General features: G+C 40.9%; 1 protein-coding gene across 1 annotated transcript; it reads left to right on the top strand.

The window, feature by feature from the left end:
* The first annotated feature begins 151 nt into the window (after positions 1–151).
* LOC134677145 (DNA helicase MCM9-like) lies at positions 152–7,021 on the top strand. The gene is made up of 12 exons (XM_063535607.1): positions 152–320; positions 395–666; positions 863–1,092; positions 1,470–1,576; positions 1,836–2,055; positions 2,249–2,411; positions 2,682–2,791; positions 2,956–3,102; positions 3,295–3,419; positions 3,765–3,894; positions 4,943–5,088; positions 5,816–7,021. The coding sequence occupies exons 1-12, from the start codon at positions 226–228 to the stop codon at positions 6,963–6,965; spliced, it is 2,895 nt and encodes a 964-aa protein (XP_063391677.1). The 5' UTR covers positions 152–225; the 3' UTR covers positions 6,966–7,021.
* Positions 7,022–10,168: the final 3,147 nt, after the last annotated feature.

Below are 10,168 nucleotides of genomic sequence, written 5' to 3'. Positions count from 1 at the left end.
ATTATATCTCTTTTACTGAAACTGAACATGAGTGTATTGTGGAACCATGGAACCATCGTGCAACGCTAGTTAAATAGTTATATCTGAACGGTACTTACAGTGCCCGACCCAATCCAACTCCAACTGTCATTGTCACTGTCATGCTGCCTTGTCCAATAGTTTCCACATGATGCCGCTCAAAAAAAATACAGTAAATATACTCATTTATTGCACTGAACATACAAAATGATATTAGAATACGTGTTGAAATACCACCTCCAAGATTGTATCAATATTCTGACGGAAGAGGACATATTAGCATTCTATAGTATAAAAATTGAGTAAGTGATAATACTTACTACTATTTCTACAAATATTAATTTACAAGTACCTATTATAAAAAGTTGAATTTCAGTTTCTTAAAGCTGTTCGAGATATATCCTGATATAGGCGATAAAGTACTTTGTAGTCCAGTGGATAGTCTACCACAATGCCACGAAGACATTATAAAGGCGCAGCAATATATACTGGAACAAAGCGAATACAAGTCTACGATCGAAAAGTTCCCTCATTGCTTTTTGAAGAAAAACGTCCACGCTCGTATCTTTGGACTTCCCGTTTGCCCTGAGCTCCAACGGACAATATTTCCGAAAAATGTGGACTTGGGTTGCTTTTTAAAAGTTACTGGTAAGTTTTCAATTAATAAATTATAAATTTGCTTGTGCATGGTCATCAGTAATACTTTTAATTATGATATAATTATTTTAGGGACCTATACATTGTAAATACAGGTATATAGCTGATGATGTTGATGATTTATAGATTGTAATAATGTGGTATGTCCCACAATAAAAAAGGAAAAATATATTAACATTTATTTTAGGGACCATTGTAAGAGTAACTCAAGCTAAAATGTTGGAATATCAACGCAAGTATGTTTGTGTAAAATGCAAGTTTGAGAACTGTGTGCAAGCAGAGTTTGAGCACAGGTATGTTCTGAAAGCTCCTTCAAGATGTGGAAACGATGAAGCAAGGTGCAAGTGCTCAACGTTCACACAAGTTCACTTAGTCTCCAGGGAGCACTGCAAAGATTATCAGGAAATTAAAATTCAAGTGAGTTGTTCGGAATTTACTATTAAGATTCTTTGGTTACGGTAACAAACTAGAATAACTATATATATATATATTCTGTCGCTGAGTTACCGCAATAGTAACTCATAAAATAAAACTATTGAAATGAATTACATTGGGTATAATTTACAATAATATTTGTTATGACTTCTACATAAATAAATTTTATAATACTCATAAGAATATGTTACTTTAATTCATGAACATTCATGATAGCAGAAAAATGTTTCCTACTGTCTAAATTAATTTTTAATAATACAAAAAACTTAATTCTTTATACATATTCATAGTTCATTCCAATAACAATTAAATATATGTTCCAATGGCAATTATTGTCAAAAACTTTTTTTCTTTATCAGGAGCAAGTAAATAAACTTGGCATAGGCACTATACCTGGCTCCATGTGGGTTGTACTGGAGGATGACCTGGTAGACTCCTGCAAACCTGGAGATGATGTTCATATCTGGTAAGTGCATACACCCACGGTATAGAGTGATTATAACCTGAGATACATCACCAATTTCCATAATAGATAAAGTTTAAAATAAATAAATAACAGATGCAACTATAAAAATATAAATAAATAATAGATGCAATAGATAAGCATGGTCAAGTGAGACGTCACAGCCAAAAGGTGGAAACACCACTGCAGCATTTTCTATTTGCATGACCGAGCTGAGAATATTCAAATGCATAGATTTTACATGCATTTTGGGCTATTTTAGTGGAACAGTGCGTCGCCGCTGGCGTCCCGCGGTCCAAGCCAAGCAGTCAGAGGTAGAATTGGTGCTACAGGCTAACTACCTTGAGGTTTGCAATGCCCAGAAGTCAGAGTTCCTAGCTGCCGCTCCCGATGTCAAAGAGTGCTTTGATGAGTTCTGGGAAAAGTATGAAGCTTGTCCTCTCAAGGGCAGAGACCAGATTTTAAAGTCAGTGTGTCCACAGGTAAGTTCCATCTGTAGGTACAATTTAGTTTATAATTGTAACGTTCCACGTGTATGGCGGTAAGCGTTTGCACTTCAATAGGTGCTAATGTGGTGCTACGCTACGCCACACGGAGGATGTTGCAATTACAAAGTTAGAATCTAGTCTGCTCAGTCTTCTGGACTTCTACCATGAAGCTAATTTGCTTGTACAGGTATACGGCTTATATTCAGTAAAGCTGGCCTTACTGTTGACCGTGCTCACGGGCGCGGGCGCGGCGGACGCGGAAGCGGGGGCGCAGGCAAAAAGCGGGGCGGGAGACGACAGCATCACGCGCGTGCGCGGCCAGTGCCATCTGTTACTGGTGGGAGACCCGGGTAAATATCCGATCAGTCTTAACTAATGCCATGCACAAGCATAATTTCAGCCAATAATTGTGGTTACAATTCACTAGAATTGGCTTGCAAAATCTTATAAAACATACAGTTTTTGACTTCATATGTACACTTGCTGCAAAAGTATGCATATCCACTTCTGAATGGAATTTATTCATTAAATGGATTTCATTCATAAAGTGAATTGCCAATTATATACATTTCTCAGTACTTCCAAAGTGTGTACCTAACTAGCTAATTAAATACGTACAGGTACGGGAAAATCGCAGTTGCTGCGCGCGGGCGCTGCGTTGGCAGCGCGTTCCGTGCTGACCTCTGGCGCCGGCAGCACGCGCGCTGGCCTCACCTGCTCGGCGCTCCGGGTAACTGGCCTTCCAGTTAATTTGCTGTGATGATTGTGGTGGCCATGTTCGTGGCGAAATTGCTGCTCGAGTATGAGAGTACAATACAGTAACACTCCTAACTATGGTTTATAAATGGCGCGCTACCTCGTGTCTGGATTAAGTATTTGTTTCCTTGATCTCAGGAAGGGGGCGAGTGGCAGCTGGAAGCGGGCGCGCTTGTGCTTGCCGACGGGGGAGTGTGCTGTGTAGACGAGCTGGCTCAGCTGAAGCCGCACGACCGCGCCGCCGTGCACGAGGCCATGGAGCAACAGACAGTGTCCGTGGCCAAGGTAAGCAGCTGGCAGCGGGCGCTGGTGATAGACGCGGGAGTGTGATGTCATGATGTGTCAGACGAGCTGGCTCAGCTGCGGCCGCACGACAACGCCGCATGCTGATACTGAAGCGGTGTGCGAAGTCGCTTCAATGGAATAACCACGTATAACCATGGTAAAAAAAATATCTAGATGTGAATAATTCCGCAGGCAGGGATCGTATGCAAGCTGAACACGCGCTGCGCCGTGGTGGCGGCGTGCAACCCGCGCGGCCGCTACGAGCCCGCCGAGCCGCTGCACCACAACGTGGCGCTGGGGACCCCTCTGCTCAGCAGGTATGTGCTGCTGATGAATAACCAATTCTTGGAGCTCCTGTGCGTCATTTAAACTTAAAAATAGAGTAACGCCATCTAGTATGTTTTCTGGCAGAGTTAACATAAATGACATGACATAACTAGGTACATAAGTTTTTAATTTGGCGCTATCTATTATCTACGACATCTTCGTACGATATGCATGTTGATTGTGACTTTGTTTAAGAATTTTAACTCTTTACTAATTACTCTTCGGTGTCAGAAACGGACGCACACCAATCTTTGATATTTTTATTGCACGTAGTCGACAAAAAAACATACTGAAAATAAATTTGGTTGTGTCTCATTACCGTTGTTCGTTAACAGGTTTGACTTAATTTTCATTCTGCTAGACACGAAGAATAAGGCTTGGGACAAGCTCGTCTCTTCCTATATATTATTCGGCGGCGCTCAGACTATTGACAGCAAAAAACAATGGAGCAATGAAAAACTGCAGGTACGATTATTCGTTTCTAATATTTGTTTTTGATTTTTAAATTTGACGCTCAAGTATGGCGCAGCTTAGAACCGCCTGTGACTAAAAGTTACACACAAATTGCGTTAATCATTTCTTTACGAGTGATTTTTTGTTAACTTTCACTAGAATACAATTTTGTTTTAAGATTCTAAGTAATAGCACCCATATTCACAAATAAGCTCCTGGCGGAGGTTGTTGCGCCCCTCCACGCAGGGCCAGGGCGTTTCTTCAGTTACGACTTTCACTAAGATGTGCGAAATAAATGGAAAACAAGGATCGACCACACCGCTACTCAAAATACGATGACGCACTGTAAACGCAGTGACGTCATGCGTCACGTCATTAAACGCCGATCCAAGTGGACGCGTCCATACGAACGCTATGTAATCACTCCATGTCATTTTGATATAGCCAATTTACGGCGCGTCAGCGTATTTTGAGCAGCAGTATAGCGATCCTTAAGTATTCAGATATAGTAGAGCAGCGATTCTCAAACTTTTTTGGTGACAGAACCCTTTTGACAAGCGAAATATTTGACGGAGCCCCAAATTAATTTTCGTTCATCACTGTGGACCATGCAGATATACCTATAGAAGAACTGGTTTTTTTCTTACAAGTATTTTCGCGGAACCCCGACAGAGGCTTTGCGGAACCCTAGGGTGCCGCGGAACACACTTTGAGAATGGCTGTAGTAGAGTAAGGGCCACTTGCACAATTCACCCGGGGGTTACCCGGTTACGGTTAAACCTGGAGTTATCATGGTTACCAGTACAATTTGACATTGGATCACCGGCAGTGGCGGATTTGAAGTCTTTCCCGCCCTAGGCCCCAGGCCCTGTAGTCGCCCCTTTCTCCAGTACTCATCATATCGATAAAATTTTGAGTTATTTCTTGTAATCATCAGCGAATTTTTTGTCACAATTTGCCGCCCTAGGCCCGGGCCTACTGGACTTAGGGCAAATCCGCCACTGATTACCGGGTTAATGGGATGATGCAAGTGGCGCTAAGAGTCGGTTCCCGTTTGCAGATGTACATCGGGCTGGTAGGAGGCGTTCGCACGGAAATGACAGCGGCGGCCAACACGGTGTTGCGCGCCTACTACATGTCGCAGCGACGCGCTGCCACGCGAGACCCCTCGCGCACCACCGTGCGCATGCTGGACAGCCTAGTCAGGTACACGAGCGTTGTTTTACACTGTCTGTCTGTACCAAGCATCCCATTTCCAATACAAAATGAACTCGACTGGCGGGTTCTTGGGACTGAAAATGTTAATAATCATAGAGGTACAATAATATAGAGATGACACGGGGGAGGGGCCAAACGACCGAACGAGATGCACTTATGGAAATTTCAGTAGGAGTAGCAGAGAAAGCGGTATTATTGCTTGTCCTTGTCACAGTCTCACTTTTAGTTTATTCCCCACCAAAAATTTAGCATGGTTTATGATGGGCAACAAATAATCCGACCGAATTACGTAGATTGTTTTTGGTATGTTGTCAGTAATGTTAAAACGTGTTTTTAATATTGTCGCTTTGCGTAAGTTTTGTCCCTCACGGAGGCACGCGTATAGCTCATCTATGTAATACTAGGTCTATGTTAATAATAATATATAACCTAGAAACATTTTATACGCCGAATGCGCGTGACGTACGACATGGAATCAAAGCCAGTTGCGACACCTGTCCACAGCTAACCGATAAGACCGATTATGCCGAACCGTCGTCACTGGCCTTGATGGTCAATGTGAATCGTATTTTTGAGTATAGCAGCTTCACTAGTTCGCTGTTTGTTTAGTTTTAATTCCCGTTTATATTAACTAGTAGGTATTATCACAAGTTTTCGTGAAGATCCCTCAAACCCGAAACGGATTTTCTTAATGCATCATTTTTTTTTAATTCAGGCTATCCCAGGCGCACTGTCGGCTAATGCGGCGCACTAGCATCCTGCCGGCGGACGCGGTGACGGCCGCGGCGCTGGTGGACCTGTCCATGCAGGACTGCGCGCTCGCCGACACCACCGACGCGCTGCACGACTCCTTCCACAAGCACCCCGACTTCCACTACCTCTGCACCGCCCGCACGCTCCTCACCAAACTAAACCTCCACCAAATCTGGCAAAACGAACTCTTGTCCTACGCGAAACTGCTCCAAGTCGATCATCAAACTCTAGAACGCGAAATAGAAAACAAAAGCTCGAAGCTCTTCGAAAAATTCGACGACGTGTCTGATGACAATATCCCGCTATCTTCAACTTTAGTTACGAGCTCGTATTTCAAAAATAAAAACGATGACCATGTGGATTTTGTTAATAACGATACTGACGATCGACCCGTATTCGATAGTAGGGATAATGTGAATGTAAAGTTTGCAGCGACTTTGAAGAAACATGCGGCGCTTAATAAACTTCAAAGAAAACCACCACTAGTACAGAAATCAAGGAAAAGGAAGCGGAAAGAAAATGTAAACAATCAAAAATTAGGTAAAAAGAAAAGCGATAAATCTGTTAAAAATCATGTCCTTGATAGTATTTCTGAGAGCGATTCAGAAGAACAAAATACCACCGTTAATTTGAATGGTGTCCCCAGTGTGAATGATATTTTTAATGAAATTGGTATAGATTTTAACTTTGATGATAGTGGAAAAAGTAATGCAGTAATAGAAAATAGTAAGATTTCAGGAGATGGGAAAGCAGAGATTAGCGAAGTAAACGTAGATATTAAAGTTATAGAGAATAAAACAGACAAATCAAGTAAATCATTTATCGAAAACAAAGAGAGTGAAAAAGATTCTGTCGGTACACTAAATCCTAATACGTCGTTAAATACTCGCAGCAAATTAAGACAGTTCCAGTGTGTGGAGAAACATGATATTAGTAAATATGAAGAAAAAGTAAACACAAGCATAGAACACAAAGAAAACGAAGTAGTTGTTAAATTGGAGAATGTGTCTGGTTCAATACATAACTCAAGTTATGCAAGTAAGAAATCTGTTACAAGTTCTCAAATGTCTATATTTGAAAGCTCGGATTGTGATATAGATTTAGATATATAGGTAAATAAAAATAAATTATGTAAATTTGGATTTTTTTAACTATCAGTTTTACCCAGTTGAATGTTAATTACTAAAATCTCTTTTACATTACCTACTGGTTATTAAACTATAAGTAAACTAAGAAAAGTCTTGAGCGATTTTGATACCATACGCATAGCAAGTGTTATTTAATACGTTATAATTATAACTCAAATTTTCATAGAAGTTTGACGTTTAAAATAACCTAAGGCCCAGCCATACAAATGCGAAACTTAAAAGGACCCCGCAGCAAACATAGGGAAAAAGTGGTTTCAGTTAAATCTCACGAAATTTTAGTATGATGTTAATTTGGCTCTCCTGATTATTTATTTGTATGGGCACGACTCTCTCAGAAGTATACTTTCAGAAATAATCAAGTATATATTTTTCTATTTAGGCGACATGTTTTCTAAAATCGATATATTGTTATGACACGCACTGACAGTTATTGACGTCATAAGGTGCAGCCAACAACTGTCAAGAGAAGGAATTACGTAAATAATGGTTAACAAACACATGTTTTGTATGAAACAATTATATTGATTATTTCTGAAAGTATACTTCTGAGAGAGTTGTGCCCATACAAAAAAATAATCAGGAGAGCCAAATTAACATCATACTAAAATTTCGTCAGATTTAACTGAAACAACTTTTTCCCTATGTTTGCTGCGGGGTCCTTTGCCAATGAAATTTGAACTTATAGTGCAGGGAATAGGGTTGAATTTTGTTTGTTTAAAAATTTAACGAAACAAGCAATGCAACTCTGTTCCTATTGAATATGGTTTAAATTTCATCGATCTGAAGAAGTACTATAGATAGGACCTTGGGCCTTAGGAGGATGACACTTGAAACCCGCTCGGCGGCGGGTTCTGTTTGTAGTAGCGCACAAAGCGGGAGAACGCTGGGACCGGCTACGAGTGTAGCGCTACGACAGCGTTGTCAGTATATGTGTCAAAATAAACGATACCTTAATATGCTGGCAATAAGGTCGTATCCACAATTTTTGGCGTTTTGTCCGTGTTGGTGTTGATAATTCAAACCTTGACTGTACCTCTGTACCTATGTGATGTATTTATCTGTGTCAACTAATGCTATCACATGAACGGGATGCGCGGTCTGCATAACGTCTAGACATCGGGCAAAGGTCAAATTGTTTGCCTTATTGTTGACATAGTAAGCGCGACTAATTATTTGCAATTCAATTACACAATACTCACTAAACTATTTTATAAGTATTCCTTCGAACCCGATGACCATAGATGTACTTAACGCCAAAAGCTTGCACAGTACATTTGATAATGATAATGCATCCTTGGTAGGTACAATCAGTGTTGGCCGAACGTTAATTGCAATTGACCATTACAAATTGAACCGTAAACGGTAACGGACGGTTACAGTATACGGTTCAATGGTTTATGGTCAAAAATTGTCAATTGCATTAACGTTTCGGCAGTGCCGGATTTACCACTAGGCTGAGTAGGCTGAAGCCTAGGGCGGCAAATTTGGGTCAAAAAAATATTTTATGTGCTGTTCAGATAGGGTAGACCAGAATTTATTTGCAAAATTTAAATATAATAAGCATAATTTGTCGATTTTGCCGCCCTCTGTCATGTCAAGACCTTTTTGAAGTAGGGAACACTAAAAATGTACCTACCATTTACTCGAAAAAAATTCGCGCTCGCTGCGCTCGCGTTTTCATTTCAGTACCTTATTTGTGAACCATCTGACTACATTATAAATTTGGGATGGTCGTCGATTCTTGTATCTTCGTGGTATTATGGGTTCCGTTTTTTTCCATTTGAAGTACGGAACCCTAAAAATGTACCTACCTACTATTTTCTCGAAAAAAGTTTCGCGCTATCTACGCTCGCGTTTTCGTTTCACTAACTACATTTTATTGTGACCCATCTGACCATATAATTGAATGATAGCACAGAACCTAGTAGAACGCCAGCGGTAATGTCCACGCTATCGGAGCAGCTTCCGTCTACTATACGGCTCATATGCGTCTACCGGATAAAAAGCTAGCAATCCATTTGTATAGCATAGTCTCTCGAGCAGACTCAATGCCAGACCCGACCGAACTCCTTAGCTATATCCAGCCTGACTGCCAATGCCTCACCTTGATTCTCAATGGCCAAAACCCAGCGGTACCCATCGGTCACCGATCAGATCAGGCAAATATAAAGAGTGTATCTAGAATGTGACATTAGTGACGTCACCTTATATGCATTTTAATATGGCTATGGTGTGTTGTACTATAATATTAAACGCCTCTGACAGGAAAGTACTTTAAAAAACCTATAAGCGAGGCGGATAGGGGCGGCTAAATCGGCATAGCCTACGGGCGGCAAATGTCTAAATCCGGCACTGCGTTTCGGCCAACAGTGGGTACAATACACCTCAGCGGTACCACAGAATAAATAATAGTACAGAAGACTCACTCTCTAACAAAACGCGTCTGTTACGATCAGCACAGATATGTCCGCTAGGTAGCGACAGCGCCACGCGCGGCTTATGGCTTTACCCAAAATTGGGATGGAACGGATGTACTTTTAGCTACCTGTAGCAAAGCGACGAAATCGCGGAGTAAGCCACGCCTGACGGTACCAAGGATTCATTGATTGCATATTTACATACCTAGATTCTCTGAGGGGGAAGGACAAGGAAAGTTTTTATCAATCATCGTCATCATTCCACGCAGACGAAGTCGCGTGCATTAGCTAGTTTTATTTAATTAATGAATGTCGTTGTTCAGGCTATATGGACCGTGCGCTATCGTCATACTTATCACACACATGGAGGTTTTTATCAGAGGGTTTTTTTTACTGAAAGGCTAGTCCAGTTATGCATGGTCTCAGACCTTGCGCATTGGATTGGTCTGCCTCGGCCACCCTGTGGCATTTAGGCGGGAGACTAATCTCAATCTTAGCAATCTCTTACAAACCTTTGTTAAGTTTTATCTCTTTCTATTACAAACAAAAATGACAAAATTACATTAACCTTTCGCACCAATAAATAGGGCTCTAATTTAACTGCTATTTTTACCTTGCAAAGCATAGTAAAGGCATGAAAATGAAAGTAATAAAACGGTAGCGCTTTACGTACTCCTTGGCACCATCATTATATACAGCTTTGTTATACCTACACTTAATTTTATTTATTATTTGATTTAATTATATACC

Source organism: Cydia fagiglandana, chromosome 2 (genome assembly GCF_963556715.1).
Source record: "Cydia fagiglandana chromosome 2, ilCydFagi1.1, whole genome shotgun sequence".
Taxonomy (NCBI): Eukaryota; Metazoa; Arthropoda; class Insecta; order Lepidoptera; family Tortricidae; genus Cydia; species Cydia fagiglandana.
The sequence above is the reverse complement of the archived record's forward strand: the minus strand, read 5'-3'. Positions and strand labels throughout refer to the sequence as shown.